The 17,178-nt window shown below is 40.4% G+C and overlaps 1 protein-coding gene across 2 annotated transcripts in view; it reads left to right on the top strand.

Moving 5' to 3' along the window:
• The first annotated feature begins 1,358 nt into the window (after positions 1–1,358).
• LOC127655905 (ADAMTS-like protein 4) overlaps positions 1,359–17,178 on the top strand; it is a 102,629-nt gene continuing 86,809 nt past the window's right edge. The window contains exons 1-4 of one of the 2 annotated variants that reach the window (XM_052143959.1): positions 1,359–1,639; positions 6,454–6,523; positions 12,755–13,293; positions 14,183–14,858. In XM_052143959.1, coding sequence (XP_051999919.1) covers positions 1,617–1,639; positions 6,454–6,523; positions 12,755–13,293; positions 14,183–14,858 — 1,308 coding nt within the window. In that variant the 5' untranslated portion in view covers positions 1,359–1,616. Of the gene's footprint in view, positions 1,640–6,453; positions 6,524–12,754; positions 13,333–14,182; positions 14,859–17,178 lie in introns of both variants that reach the window. The other variant, XM_052143958.1, reaches the window with a different exon arrangement.

Below are 17,178 nucleotides of genomic sequence, written 5' to 3'. Positions count from 1 at the left end.
CTTTTCCTTAAACTAATCCAGAGTGCAATAGGAGGAATGACATATGATGTCATAAAAGACGTACAAAGGCAATACATGCTGTGTTAAGATTAATGACAAAAGAACCAATTATTTCAATCAGACCAAGGGATTTGGTCAAGGCTGCAGCCTCAGCCCAGCTCTATTTAATATTTATATAAATGAATTGGCCACAAGCCCTGGACTGATCTTAGATGGCAGAGATCTAATGGCAGAGACTGGCTGGAAGTCTTCGACAGTATCATCAAACCTATACTTCTATATGGCTGTGAAATCTGGGGCCCCAAATATATATGCAGTTATGAATCCTGGGATAAAAGCCCTGCAGAAATGGGCTGGTTCCCTCTCCTCACTGATATCCAGAAGAGAGCAGCTAAGTTCTGGTGTGGTGTTTGAGACAAGAGGTCATCCGCAAAATGGGCCAAATGGGCGCGATAAGCTAAAACGAGCCGCCGCGTTAGGCAGAACAGACCACAAAACGGTGCTGTGCAGCCCAATCGGCCCATTTTGCGGCCGATCCACCGGACCCCTCGGTTCTCCCGATGGCCAGTCCTCCCCTGATCGGCCCCAAAATGCGTCGGCCCACTGGGAAAATGCCCGGTATGCCAGAAAACCAGTCCAGCCCTGCTGGCAGCACAAAGTCACACAAGTACATAAATTAAACTAATTCCACAGAATCAAGATTATAAATTGCCACCATATTTGGTCAATATTAAAGACTATGTACAAAGAAAGCTACTGTCAAAGCATTGTGTGAGTGAGCACAGTCTGTCTGTAGAGACGGGCTGAATCAGACAGAACTGGAGACCCAGAGGACAGGCAGTGTTCACAGAGTCATGGAGGACGAGCTGCACTTCCTCACACACTGCAGTAAATATGAGACAATTAGAAACACTTTATACAAAGAGCTCATATTCTACCTGAATGACAAGCATAATCATATTAGGAGAGAAAGAACACCTTTTCACTTAAATATATACATTAGTTCATATATTATTTCATTATATATACTGTATATTACTGTGTTTCAGTTACATGTGATTGAAAATATTTACATACAATGCATTTGTTTATTTGCTTGTAATTACTGTTGTAAATATCCTCATTTTAAAACTGTTGATTAATGTTATGCACGTTTCTACTTGGTTTGATGGGATTATACTTGTGCTTTGGCAACATTGTAACATACAGTCATGCCAATAAAGCAATTGAAATTGAAATAGAGAGAGAGAGAGAGAGAGAGAGAGAGAGAGAGAGAGAGAGAGAGAGAGAGAGAGAGAGAGAGAGAGAGAGAGGGAGGAGGTGGCCCCTTCAGGCCCCCGAGCTGTCCAGCGTCACACCAACTTTACAGAGAGAGACAGGAGTGAACGGCAGGGAAAAAAAAAACGACACCCCTCCCTCCATCACTTTTACCCGAGGGGAGTGTGTGTGAGAGTGTGGTGTGTGACAGGGACGAGCTAGAAAAACGAGGAAAAACATCGCCAAGCAACTCCGCGAACGTTGCGAATCTTGTGTGATTTCTCCATCGCCCGTTTACGATCTTGACGCATAAGGGAACTTTACGCGAGACGGACGGAGTTTACGCGCGAGAGGAGAAAATGAGGACTGTATCTGCGTGCAGGTAACCTGAACACCATTCACAAACACATGTGTATACATGTACACAAATGATATTTTACTAGACGACTTCTGGTCACGACTATGGCTTTTGCGCATCGTTGTATCAGATGGAGAGAGAAAAGTCGTTCCATTAAGGTTCATATCCTGCTTTTGCCACAGCCTGCGGGTGTCTCTGCGCAATGTTTCTGCTGTGGAATTCTGCCTCGGGTTCGAGAAACACTTTCAGACAAATTACTATTAGACAGTTCTTGGCCAGATAAGATTACTCATGAGGAATTTGACCTGGTAATTCAAGAAATAGTCAGCAGTTCCTTCATATCACAAAATAAGATAAATCTTATCAGTCATGTAAGTAAACAAGTGTCCTGACTGGGGAAACTGACGTTCAATAAAGCGTTAAAAATACTTTAAATGTGCCCATTATGAAGTGTAGAGACAATAGTAGACTAGTATGCTGAGCTCTTATGTGTTTAGTAGGGAAACAGACTTTTGTGTCGAGTTTATCTACTGTAGTAATTTATGTAGTATTCAGGCTAGTAGCGGGCGACTGAAAAACGTGGCCGGAGGCAGGGGGTCGTTACTGCGGCTTGAGCGCGCTCGTCGGCCAGCTTGGACTCTGGAGTTCTGGCCGGATGATGTGCTGAGGTTTCGGTGGTGCACCGCTCTAACCTACATATATGATTACGGGTCAGCGGCTTCACTCAAAATGTCATGCATCATTTTGCTCAGTCCTGAAATACTAATAATAAACCACAGATGATGTGGGAATCCATCAGACAGATAAACATTATTAATACAAACCCTCATGTTCTTTTGAGACTTACTGTACCACCCTCATGCTGTTCAGTCAGTATCAGTCATTTCGAAAATGAAGAATTATTTTTGATTTTACTTTTAAATCATTTTTCTCTGATCTATCAGTAAGCAAATATTATTAAAGCGTTGTAACCCTTTGTTTTACCATAAAATTGGCATACACCTTTCAGAAAGGTGATTTCCAGGAGTGAAACATTCTGTTTGGGGCCAGTTTGACACAATAATTATTTATAATTTATAATAATTATTCATAAATATTACTATATATGTTAACAATCCTATGATGAAACCCCCTCCCCCTCCCCCTCCCCAGTTTATTTCTACCTTTGAAAGCATGTGATTCAGACTCTGATTGTTCTATGTTTCTGCAATGGTGAATGGTTCATTCCTCTATAGATGGAAGCAAGTCCTAGGAAAACGAATTTCAGATCTGAAATGCAGGTGTCGCTCTAAAGGTGCGGCCACATTTACCTTCACACAGAAATATTCAGAGGGTGAAATTCAGTTTCAATCATTCATCTCAATCCCAGCGATTGTGAATTTTGCGGAATGGGCATCTGGTGGCGGAGAATTTCCACTCATTGATTTCGCATTGGAGTTCAAGTTTGCACAATGGTCCTAATAAAATGCGTGATGTGGTCTTCTGCTGTTGTAGCACATCAAGGCCTCAAGGTTCGACGTGTTGTGCATTCTGAGATGCTATTCTGCTCACTACAATTATACAGAGTGGTTATCTGAGTTACCGTAGCCTTTCAATCAGCTCAAACCAGTCTGGTCATTCTCCTCTGATTTCTCTCATCAACAATGAGATGTTTGGTTTTTGGCACTATACTATAGACTAGTGTTGTCATGGTACCAAAATTTCAGTAGTCGGTACCAATACCAGTGAAAGTTCATGTTACTCGATACCATTTTTGGTACCAAAGCAAAACACAAAAACAGGTTACTAAACAAAACTCTTTTATTAACAAATTAACAGCTGAACTAAGAACAAAAATATGCCATTGAGCAACACTTCGTTAAATATATTATTTTTGAATTATAACAAAACTGTACAATGTATGCTTAAAGTATTTTTGAACACTTATATAAGATTTGTTTCAACTTTTGCAACTTTTAATTTAAATGTTTACCAAGTACTAAAAATCAAAACCTAAATAAACAAGCGTACAATAGAATGAATAAAAAACTATTTCCAAACTAATGTGCAAAGTGCTCTCGTATTAATAAAGCTGCATTTTGCCATTTTTCTTCATTATAAGAAATGCATATGGACATATATATAGATATTATGATTAAATAAGTTCTAATCTAGCTGCATTAAGTGTCCGCGCTCGGCGGATGAGCGTCCCTGAGGCAGAGTCTCTCTCAGCCGGGTGTAGTTTCAATCGGGACATTCACGCAACTCATTGAAGAGGCACCGACCACACAGAGAAATGTCAGTTTCTGAGTTTATAGTTATTAACATAAACTGCTTCTGTATTATTTGAACTTTAATAAAGCTATAACGCATTCAATTGTACTGCATTTAAGATATAATGCCTGGATGTTTCCTTTAAAGAGCTCCGGCTCCGCTTATTCCACAACGGTACATGCTTCTGAATGGCCTTTTTTTTTTTTTATAATTCCCTAATATTTTGGGATCTACGTAAAATAAACTGTGAAAGTTTAGAGTGCATCTGGACTGATCTGTGAATTCCTCTCCTCCGTCAGGTGTGAACTGCAGTGCTGCTCTCGCGCGTCATTGTTACAGTTTATTGTGATTTCATGTTACGTTAAATGAGATCAAACGACTACTCAACAACGAACATTTTTCTCGTCAATTTTGTATTTTCGACGATGTCGATAATGTCGACTAAACGTTTCAGCGCTAATGCAAATGATAATATGCTTTTAAACTCACCTGCTTTAGTTGCTTGAATAAATCCGGGTGTCTGTCTTTCAGGTGCTTCATTAAGTTTGATGTGTTACCTCCTTTTGTCAGAAAATTGCGAAAGCAGCGTTTACAAATAGGTTTTTGCTGACCTATGATATTTCCCTAACCTATGAATTTCCAAACCTGGCTCACTTTTCTTTTCGACAAGATTCAGTTGAGACTCCGCAACAGCAGCAGCTTTGCTTGTCGTCATCTTTTGCTTGTTGTGAGCATTCAAAAGTTCCCGACTCTGCATGGGTACCGGGTAGACCCAGTAATCGGTTCCCCGGTACCTCCAGAAATTCTGTTATCGTAAATAATTTATTGTTTGAGTACCGACTTGGTACGGTGTACCGGTATTTTTGACAACACTATTATAGACTGTTGTGTGTGAAAATCCCAGGAGATCAGCAGTTACAGAAATACTCAAACCAGCCCATCTGGCACCAACAAACATGCTACGGTCCAAATCACTGAGATCAAATGTTCTCCCCATTCTGATGGTTGATGTGAACATTAACTGAATCTCCTGACCCGTATCTGCATGATTTTATGCATTGCATTGCTGCCACACAATTGGCTGATTAGATAATCACATTAATATGTAGGTGTACAGGTGTTCCTTACTGCTCAGTGAGTGTATATTTTTGCTGGTTTCACACACGCTTAATGTCCGCCTATGGCATCATCGTCCACTGAATTTTGCCATGTGAAGGTATGCGTGACCATGCCATAACGCAGCTGAGCACTCGCCATGTGCTCATCCCATAGGCATTTAGTCTATTTTGTGATCCCACACAATTTCCCCAAAGTTTTGTTGAATATCTCGGAGTGAACTACAAGAGTAAGTACAAGAGCGATGATGTATAATATTTAATCATCAATAGTCGAGAACATATTATTTTAATGATTTGTTTCTGCTTTTTTTGCTGTACTGCAGATTTGTTCTTGACATTTGAGACATAATAAAACAAGCTCACAGACAAGTAAAAAAAAGAGTCTAATTTAGAAGAAAACAAGTAAGTGCAGATATAGAGTTTGTAGCTACTTGATGCTTACAGAAGCAGTGATCCTCGGAGCAGACATGAAACATTTGTCTTTGCTGTCTCACAAAGATTATACAGTATATTCAACTGTGGTGTTATGGCAACAAAAACTGTATAATCACATGAGAACGAGAGCTTTCATTTAATATATCACTGTATTATTTTAGTGCTAAAACTTTGAAAACATGGAGGATTTCAGGTCTTCTCTTCTTATTCTATATAATATAAATGCAAAAGGGATGAAGTGCTTTGAAAATGTAAAGTTCTAAGCTTTCCAATGGTAACACATATGACTTGTGTATACGCTAACTTTTAACTTTTAAGCATAAACTTACGACACACTCCTGGACCCGCCCTCTGAGAGTGTAAGGGGTTAAACCGTTATTGAAAACATGATGAGAAAAATCAAAAGTGACAATTGTTATGGCGTGAACACCAATCAGAGGATATTAACGTGTGGAAAATACGGATTTATTCATGTTTTATATCTGGGGAAAATCAGTTCTCATGAGATTAGGAAATGTCATGAAGAATTAAATTGATACAATGTTAACTATTTTATAAAAAGACCCCAAAATAGACCAGCTAATAAAAAACCCTAAACAGAACATTAAACCTAATAGGGTTAGTTCTGAAATGGCACTTGAATGTGGTTGAAATGAGAATGTTTTGAGGATAAGTCATATTCAGTGGAGTCTGTTAATTCAGCAAGAAGCCGGGCAGTGTGGGGAATGATCTGTCAGGAGGAATTCCAGGGAAGCCATTGGGATTTATTGGAACTCATCAGCTTGTTAACACATGTTCCTAATTGTCCAATGATTAATCTAATAAATCTCTTGCTAAGCCACAGGCTGCTATAACTAATAGAGTGCTCATCATGTGTTATTATAGTGGTGCATTATCAAATCAGAATGAAGCAATATCACATGAGCATTGTGTTTATACTTGCTGATTAGAGGACCTAAAGTGAGAGTAAAGTGAAATGTTGCTTCTGATTTCTCATGTTCATACCTGTAACATTTCTACTTTTCCTCACAGATTTTATGCATTTTGGTGTGGTGTGTTTCTTGCCCTGCCATCAAACAGAGCTGATACAGCAGAGAAGCCGGTGAGTGCTAGGGATCTTTACATTTACATACTCTGCAGTTATAGAAAAGAGTGCAATCACTTTGTATTTTTATAGGATTTGAAAGAATTATCTACCATTGGAGATATATGATGTTTTGCTGCTTGGAAAAGTATTTACTCCTCTTGAAGTCAACATTATCTTGACATATCTCTATCTCCCTCTCAGTCTCTCTTTTCACTTCATCAAGCGCATTCCCGATGTTGTTTTGTGCACACATGAGAATGTGGTTTGAGGCAAATGTTTCTCATTACAGTTGAACAAACAAACCCAGGCAATAAAAATGCAATAGGTTTATTGGTTTCTAGTTTAGTAGGTTTATAAAAGTATCTAGATCTTTACTTTTATGAGGAAAACTTGAATGATGCTTTCCCATGCCAGAATGTTGCCTTGTGCTTGCTAAAGTGTTCTAAGTGGCTCTAAGTGAGTTGAAATTAGTGCCGCAAATACTCCACTCCCTGTGTAACTTCATTAACAACATTGTTGAAGCAACATGGTTTGAACATAGTTGCTACATTTTTGGGAGCAGTCGAGACTAGCTAGTTGGTTTCTTCAACAATGCATCGTACTATGATGGTTAATCAGTAAGCTACATTGTTATACAGAAAACACACCCTGGGGTAGTTGCTAGTTGGCGGCTTACCTAAGTCAAAAACAAAAAAAAAACATCCCCAAGTCTATGATCTTCTGGTCCCTAGATATGCTTGGGCCCCTCCATCAATGTGAGTGTTTTATCATCCATCTTCAACCGCTTATCCGAAGTCGGGTCGCGGGGGAAGCTGCTCCAGCAGGGGGCCCCAAACTTCCCTATCCCGAGCCACATTAACCAGCTCTGACTAGGAGACCCCGAGGCGTTCCCAGGCCAGTGTGGAGATGTAATCTCTCCACCTAATCCTGGGTCTTCCCCGAGGCCTCCTCCCAGCTGGACGTGCCTTGAAACACCTCCCTAGGGAGGCGGCCAGGGGGCATCCTTACCAGATGCCCGAGTGCAATACCGCCCCCGCTGCCCGATTCTCCGGCCAACCTCCCGCTCCATTGTCCCCTCACTCGTGAACAAGACCCCAAGGTACTTGAACTCCTTCACTGGGAGCAATACCTCCTTCCCTACCTGGAGTACGCACTCCATCGGTTTCCTGCTGAGAACCATGGTCTCAGATTTAGAGGTGCTAATCTTCATCCCAGCCGCTTCACACTCGACTGCCAAGCGATCCAGTGAGAGCTGAAGGTCACGGACTGATGATGACATGAAGACAACATCATCTGCAAAAAGCAGTGATGAGATCCCTAGCCCACCAAACCGCACACCTTCCCCACCCCGACTACGCCTCGATATCCTGTCCATGAATATCACAATGTTTTATCATCCACCAGGTAAAAATCGTAAGTTGTATTGCTTAAAGTAGTAATAACTAAATAAAATCTGTTGCTGTTAGACTTAGAAGTAGGTTTGTACAGAGTGTTTGTGGAAGTCTGTTCTGATTGGCTGAAGCTGAAAGATTTAGTTCTGTCTTTCTGTCAGTTCTGTCTGAGAGAGGTTCAGATTCAGTGAACTATGATGGCCCCTATATCCAGTGCTGTATCAGATGATTAAATCAGCCCTTATGAGCTGATCTTTCCATTGTTTGGACATTTGGTCAGCTCTGGTCTGATGTGGGATTGTCCACTGGGAGTGTGTGGGTTATGGCCACGGTTGGGCGTTGGTGTGAAAAATTACACATGCAAGTTTAGTAACACATGTGAGTACATATATAAGTGCGTCAGTTAATGAATGTGTTCATTGCATGGCAGCTCTGCCGCCATTGGTGTATGGCGTGAGTGTGTGTGTGTGTGTGTGTGAATGGGTGAATGGGACACAGTGTAAAACGCTTTGGTCACCTCTAAGGTTAAAAAAAAGGCACTATATAAGTGCAGACCATTTACCATTTACCATATCAGTATAAGTGACAGGAACCCAGCCACACGCTCACACTCATAAACTGAAGATAAAGACCACTGCAGCTACAGGAGGTGTTACAGAGGCAGAGTCATGCTGAGTTTTGTGTGTGTGTGTGTAGTTTGTGCACCGCACTGTTCTGCTTTGAAAAAACAAAAGTTTACTGAAGAAATATTCTGAAACAAATGACATAGAAAACTAGAAATAAGTTTGTTATTTCTGTCCCTGCAATTTAAACAGTGCTGCATGCTAGATGTTATAATGGGCAGGAAATCACATGCATGCACAGATTACACTGGCTATCTCAGTGTGCTTCAGCTCCAAATAAACAATGCCATGTTATTCTTTTAATATTTATTGTTTCTTATATCTATCCATCCATTACACAGCATACTTACACATACTTATCCTATCTATCTGTCTGTCTGTCTGTCATCCATCCATCCATCAATCTGTCCGTCCATCCATCCATACATCCTTCAATCAATCTGTCCTCTCTGTTTATCTGTCCATCCATCAATCTATTCATCCATCCATCTGTTTGTCTGTCCATCTGTCCAACCATTAGTTTGTCTGTCCATCCATTCATCTATATATCCATCCATCCTTTTGTCCATCCATACATCCATCCATCCATCAATCTGTCTGTATATACATCCATCAATCAATCAATCAATCCGTCCTGTTTGTCCATCCATCCATCACCCATCCTTCCATCCATTCATTGGTTTTTCCGTCCATTCATTCATCTAAATATCCTTCCATCTTTTTGTCCATCCATCCATCAGTCTTTCTGTCTGTCCATCTGTCTGTCCATCCATGCATCCATCAATCAACCTGTTCTTTTCATCATCCATTCATCCATCCTTCAATCAATCTGTCCTCTGTCTATCTGTCCATCCATTGATCTATCCATCCATCATCCATCCATCTGTTTGTCTGTCCATCCGTCCATCCATTGGTTTGTCCGTCCGACCATTCATCTATATATCCATCCATCCTTTTGTCCATCCATCAATCTGTCTGTCCATCCATCCATCAATCTGTCTGTGTATATACATCCATCAATCAATCTGTCCTGTCTGTCTGTCCATCATTCCATTAGATTTTCCATTCATTAATCTATATATCCATCCATAATTTTGTACATCCATCAATCAAACTGTTCAGTCTCTCCATCCATCCTCCATCCATCTGTCTATCTGTCCGTCCGTCTGTCCATACATCATCAATCAATCTGTCCTGTCTGCCTTTCCATCCATCAGTCATTCCATCCATTTTTATAATGACTAAATCTATCCATCCATCTGTCATCCATCTACCTACCCATTTGCCCATCTTTTCATCCATCCATCTATACATCCATCCATCCATCATCCATCTATTTTTCTATTCGACAGTCTGTCCATCTGTCTGTCCATCCATCAATTTGTATAATTACAATATCCATCCATCCATCTATTATTCTATCCGTCCGTCCATCCACTTGCCATCTTTTTTTCCGTCCATTCTTTCATCCATCCATTTGTCCATCTCTTTGTCCATCCATTCATCAGTATGTCCATCCGTCCGTCCATCTTTACTATATCCTCAATCCCAGCCAAAAATTCTTGCAATTTCATTTTGTTTAACATAACAAAAGTGTCTGGTGCATAAGAAACATATAACAATTATTGTTAAAAAATATCTTATTTGATGTCCTCTATCGAGGACGTCAGGACCCAGTTACTATGAAAATGATGGAATGTTTTCCATAAAAAAAAATCCCTTGTATTTCCGTAAAATCTTGAGTTGTGATGTTTTCCAAACAAGGATGACCCCAAAGTGAGGCTTTGTCAAATTTAGATCACTTAGACTATAGCCTAGGATGTACTGGTACACTCACACACTCATGCACACACATCCTAACATCCAGTGCAGTCGCAGGCTTGGCGACGCAGGCCTTGATGATAATTTGGACAGGATCAGAGGTGCATTACAGGTCTTGTGCTCTTGTTTTTCTCCTTTCTCTTTTTTTGTGGAATGAATGGATTCTTTTGTTTGTTGGTTCCTTGCCTCCTTTCTCTGCCTGCCCTACAGATGCTAAAATTCTTCACTGCTGTGATTGATGAATTGCAGTTATATAAGTAACAGGAATTAGATCAGATCTGTATCCAGCACTCTGAAGAATGTCACTGCACTGGGCTGAGTTCCAGAGTTCACCCTTGTCCTGAATGCAGCACACACCATTAGATTCATTATGCCTATTTTCTTAGAGTGATTGTGTTATTCATGACTGAGTGCTAAGGAATAAGACATGTGTTTCGACTTGTTTGTTGTTGGGTGTGGTTTGGAGAATCATTCAACCTATAGTTGGTATAACCCTGTGACTTGCAGTATGTGATTTGATGTATTGATCAGTCTCTATTGTTTTTAGTCTCAGTCTCAGATGGCATGCACAGACCTCCCACAATCCATTAATTGAACCATATTTAAGAAACACCAGCAAGACACAACACATTACAACTCTCCCCTTGAGTGTTTTGCTGTATGACCGGCCCCCAACGTCCAGGGCCCCATGCAACTGCATGGTTTGTGTGGTGGTTAACACAGCTACATACATTCGCCTATAAGCATGGCCAATTACCAAAGTTGTTAGCTTTGATTTTTTCAATTATATATAAAGTCTCGTTTTTCTGATTACTGTACAATTAATCTAAATAAAATCAAAATTGCAATATGAACCTGTGCATAGATTTCATACAGTGGGGATTTCTTTAAGACTGCAAGGGAAGCTCAGCTTCCCCTATAATGTCAAAAAAATAATGGTCAAATATGTACTATTGTGTAAACAATTTATTGACTAAAAATGCGTTAGAACACGTTCATCTCGAAGACGAGTTCGTTCAGAATCAGCTACATTACATATAGCAGGTCGGCTGACTCGATTTACTTCTCATACATTCCCGTAGCGTCAGTGCATTTCCCTGTTGAAGCCGAGCGTCCATTGACTTCATTGGGGCTGCTATGAACAGTTTTTTTCAGTGCTCCGAAAATAGACGGTCATTGGATAAATGCTGCGATTATGTCCCGCCCACGGACGCTCAGCGTCTCTGGGGGTGAATGAGGAGTGGGCTGGCCCGGACTCCGGGCTTCCGCGTGATGATTGGAGGATCTGTCGAAAGACTGCATCTCCTTTTGATTGACAGCGAATCTGTACTATAAGAAGTCACTGAAGCTATTTCGCGCTCAGTCCCATCGCGGATTTCTCAAGTGTAGTCGAAAGACAAACTGCTGCAACCTATTTCTTTATATTTGTTTGGTGAATTTGCTAGTCAATTTGCATAATACATTTCACACAATTATACACCACATTCCTTGTTTCAGTTTTACCAAGTTTAATATATTTTGTTTTAGAGCGTTCGTTCGTTCGTTCATTCATTCATACAGTAGGCTAGGCTAGCGTCGTACGGGTGAAACTGCGCACGATGGCAGACGGTGCTAATATTGTCGACCTGATTTTGGCGAAGCCATTTGAAAGTCTTCATTACGAGGAAAAAAATAGAATTAAACAGCAGGGCAGATCAACACCTAAGATTGATTTAGTGCAAAAAATAGGGTAAATAAGTTTATAATGTATGCCGAAAATGAGCTTCCCCTCTTTGAAAAACCAGCAGCCGCCACTGATTTCATAGTAGATCGCTGTTTTGTGTTCCTTTTCCTATTTGACTGCGGTGGACAGTTAAATAGGTCTTGAAGATAAAAATCAAACTGAATCAAATCTTTGTCTCTTGGTATAGCTGAGGTACAGCTTTTTCAGTAAAAAGCCGATGTGATCGTATGCTATACTTGGGCTCAGTTGTTTTGTTCATTAACAAATGTGTTCATTATCAATTACGCTGTAGGGACGCAGATCTTTTGAAATGAAATAAATTATGGACTGAGTTATTTTCTTCTCCCGTTCACAGTTTTATTATTTTTACATTTTGTTCTTAAGCATTTGCTATAGTGTTCTTATTAAGTTCATATAAGTTGTTTTATTGTGCTTACATTTAAAGTACCTGCATTTAATTACATTTGTAGTTACATTTTTAACCTTACCCCTAAACCTACCCTAAAACCTAACCCTAACCCTCAACTTCAGTAGCAGCAAATGTGAATCTTGTGAGAACAGCATGTAGTTACATGATAAAAACATTGTATTGCATGTATTTTAATGTTAGTACATAGTAGTTAAAGTTACCTAATACTGTATAAAGTGCGACCAACATAATTATAAAAAGTCTATGACCTTTTGACAGGTGTCTGGACGGCAGTCTCGTCAGGCAGAGGAGGAGGGTCTTGAAGGGGTTTGGGGACCTTGGAGCGAATGGGAGGAGTGTTCTCAGAGCTGTGGAGTGGGTGTGTCTGAGAGGAGGAGACAATGCATGCCACCGCCCCAAACACCACCCTTCATCTGGAACAGACCAGCTTACCTGCCTCCAGGTTTCCCAAACCACACCCCTGTGATTTCCGCTGTGAGACCCTACTACAACTCCTTGTATTCTGGAAACGAGCCCCCTCCATATGGAGCAGGAGTTGCTGAGAGGCCTCCATTTTATTCTCCACCCCTCCCAGCCAATCAGAATCCTGGATTACCCCTCTACCGCAATGAAGCTGGTGGTTCCGGGCCAGTGCAGTTCGGCCCATCAAATCAGGAGCCAGTTTCAGTCTACCGTTCACCTTCGTTTCCTGCTTCATCTTCCTCGTCCTCTTCACTTCCATTTAGTCAGCATGGAAGAGGTTCCGGACGGTTGTCTAGTCATGCTAGAGGAAGAGCTGTCGGCACTGGCAGCAGGAGGTCAGTTTCCACCAATAGGGATCCAGCGTCTAGAAGAAGGTAAGCAGGATTGATTGCCACTAGGATGGTCCTTCCTGTTTACACAAGCTTAACTCATTCAGCAACTGTGAACTGGATTCTTTTTCACTTTTGTATCCACTGAAAGAGGTTTGGTCCTATTAAAGAGAACAAGTGTGAACACCCTTAAATGTATAGTTCATCCAAAAATGAAAATTCTCTCATCATTTACTCACCCTCATGCTGTCCCAAATGTTTATGACTTTCTTTGTTCTGCAGAGCACAAACAAAGATTTTTCAAAGAATATATCAGCTCTGTAGATCCTTACAATGCAAGTGGATGGGGATCAAAACTTTTAAGCTCCAAAAAAACACATAATGTCTTTTGAAGCGATCTAATCTATTTTTGGGTGAGAACAGAACAAAATGTAGCTCCATTTTGGAGCTTTAAAATTTTGGTCACTATTCACTTGCATTGAAAGGACCTACAGGGCTGAGATATCCTTCTAAAAATCTTTGTTTGTGTTCAGTAGAAGAAAGAAAGGTATACACATCCGGAATAGCATCAGGGGGAGTAAACGATAAGAGAATTTATATTTTTGGGTGAACTAACCCTTTAATGAGTAACTCTTTCAGTTGGTAGCAGAGCATGACTTAATTTGGAGACAAAAGGCATCGCTTTTGATAGTTGCACTTTCATTTAGATTTTTTTTCAATTTGTTCTTTTCATTTTGACATACTTGCAGCAGAAATACATGAAATGTATTAAATGTTTATCATATCACAGCACAAAATGCAATATTATTTTTGTCCAAATCTTGCAACCTTATTCCTAGAATACTCATTCCATATTTTTCATTCTCTCGTCCTCATTTTCTTCCTCTCACGGCAGGTCTAGTTCTATTCGTCCTGGACAGTTTGGGTATGGCAGGGTCCCATTCTCTCTCCCCCTACACAGACAAAACCGGCATGTGCGCCACACGCACCGCCACAACAGCACCACCACAGACAGTCTTGATGCTGTAGATGTTAATTCTAACTTGCATGAAGACAAAACAGAGGGAGATGTAGAAAAGAGTCAAACAGAGGCAGCCAAGTTCAACAAAGAGCTAAAAGAGAAGAGAAAATTTAAAGAAATGGAGATAGAGGCAGTTACCATGGCAACAGACACAGAGAGGAGTGATATTGCAGACGAGGGACCAAGTGACAGCGAGACGCCCAGACAGGCAGAAAGAACAAGGGAAGGTGAGAGAATCGCCCTTTCCCAGTCCTTGACCCAGAGACAAAGCCAGTCACTTGAGGCTCGTGACAGCCGCACTTCTCGCCAAGTCCCACACTCGTACACACACACTATCCACCGAGCAAATACTCCCAGAGACCCTCCCCCTTACAGCCTGCCTCTACCCCTCCTCCAAACACCCACAAACCCCAACCCTGAACCCTGGGTCCTGCAGAATGGCTCCCAGCCACCCAGAAATGAAGCAGAGAGAGGTTGGACACCCCCAGCGACTCCCCGCAACTACAGATGCTCTGGCAAGGACAAAGAGTACCGCAGGTGCAGTCTACAGGTAAGCAACAAACAGGAAATACGCAGAGTCAAAAAATCTAAATATCTTAATTTTATGTTCCGCATAAGAAAGAAAGTCATACGAGTTTGAGATGGCATAAGGGAGAGTAAATAATGAGAGATTTTTCATTTTAGGGTGAACATTTCCTTTAATGCCTACTCAGTATTCAGCAACTTGGTCCATCCTGATGAAAAACATTGTGATCAATAATGGTATGGAGAGTTTAGCCAATCACAACAGAAGTCATTTGCATATATCAGTCTTAAACAAACTGCCTGTTTAATGAAAGGGTCAGGGAGAGGGTGTAAAATGGTGTTGAAAATCTTCTAAATAAATGTATTCATATTAAATGTTGACTTAAAGCAAAATATAATAAAATTACAAAACAAAAATGTGTAGAATACTGCCCCTTTAACTGCATCTTTATAAATGGGCTGATCAGGGTTTAACCTGTTGATACGCAATCGTTCGCACTCGGGAGTGACGTCACTCTGTTTACATTTAATATATAATTTACTGTCTATAAATGTAATTAATGTTAACAAATTATACATCTTTTCAAAGGTCTAAGGGTTCAACATTGATATCCGATCTCTGTTTCACAATAGCAATGTTCATAAACAGCTATTTAGTTATTTGTGCCAGGAGTACAAATGAAAACATGCAATATCAAAACGGGACTTCATACCTTTGTTATGAAAACGCGATCTCAGCATCAACATTCTGAAGTGCCACGGAGCACAACTCGCATAGTTTTCCATTAAATTAGACCCAAATCATTATCAAAGGACAAAGATTATTTACTCTAGCCATCACTGGATGATCTGTTGTGAAGATGTATCTTTCATAAAGCCTGTTTTTACTTACAAGTATGTCGTTTGTGGTTTCACAGCTTGAATGAAAGACATGTTCAAGACTACGTAGAGAGAAATTGCATAATAAACATCGGTATTTCTAATTTATCATTTTGCACAGTTTCACCAACCTGTAAAAGCAACGATATTTTGTTCATTCTTGAAGAATTACAAAAACCTTAGTTACCTTGGACTGCTAAAAATAGATGGATCTCCTCTTCTTCTGGTCTCCCAATGCTATTACACCAGACTGTTTAACAGAGGCCAACTGAGTGAACTGGAAATCATGCGAGTTGGGTTTTATAATTTAAATGTTGGCTAATTTTGAAATATCAATGCCTCAAAAATATATCAATAAAATAACATGCCAATCAATAATCGATATATATCTATATTTTATGACATCCGTATTATATTCCCATGTCATTGACTCATTGGCCTTTGCAATTAAGTCAATTAATCTGTCTTTTCTCAAATGATGCATTTTTGCATTCCGTATGCGCTATTTTTAATTGTCATAAAAGTACATTTTATGACACTGTGTCAATTTAAATGTATTTGAAACTTTCAAAATTGCATCTTGAGACCCCTATATTCTGTTATACTTCATCCAGCAGTCAAGAACTTGTCCTGTGTTACCAACTTCTGCGCTGCTTGTGAGGTTTGTTGAGGCACGCTGACTGCCCCCTGCTGATCCAGCATGTAAAAACACAAAGTTACATGTACTTAACATTTGAGTCGCTCGAATGGTAGGAAAATTTATACCATCAGGAATAATTACATAATTTGTGTTACAGGTCAGAGGGCATAATTAATTGCATTAATTATATTTAAAGCATTATTTTAAATGCTATAATTAAACAAGTCAAGTCAAGTCAATTTTATTTGTATAGCACCTTTCACAACACACATCGTTTCAAAGCAACTTTACAGAAGATTAGCATTAACAGACGATAAAACTGTATTGTCTATAAAGTCGATGAATCATCATTGTGTAATTAGATAAAATACGATTCTTAATCGTGTTTAAAAATAATTAAATAATAGTTGTATTAATAACTCCAGTGAGCAAGCTGTAGGCGACTGTGGCAAGGAACACAAAACTCCATAAGACATTAAATTAATACCATCCATCCATATTCAACCGCTTATCCGAAGTCGGGTCGCGGGGGCAGCTGCTCCAGCAGGGTGCCCCAAAATTCCCTATTCCGAGCCACATTAACCAGCTCTGACTGGGGGACCCCAAGGCGTTCCCAGGCCAGTGTGGAGATGTAATCTCTCCACCTAATCCTGGGTCTTCCCCGAGGCCTCCTCCCAGCTGGACGTGCCTGAAACACCTCCCTAGGGAGGTTCCCAGGGGGCATCCTTACCAGATGCCCAAACCACCTCAACTGACCCCTTTCGACGCAAAGGAGCAGCGGCTCTACTCCGAGCTCCTCACATTTTACATTTATGCATTTGGCAGA

Source organism: Xyrauchen texanus, chromosome 15 (genome assembly GCF_025860055.1).
Source record: "Xyrauchen texanus isolate HMW12.3.18 chromosome 15, RBS_HiC_50CHRs, whole genome shotgun sequence".
NCBI lineage: Eukaryota > Metazoa > Chordata > Actinopteri > Cypriniformes > Catostomidae > Xyrauchen > Xyrauchen texanus.
Note: the sequence above shows the minus strand (reverse complement) of the source record. Positions and strands in the feature narration are given on the sequence as shown.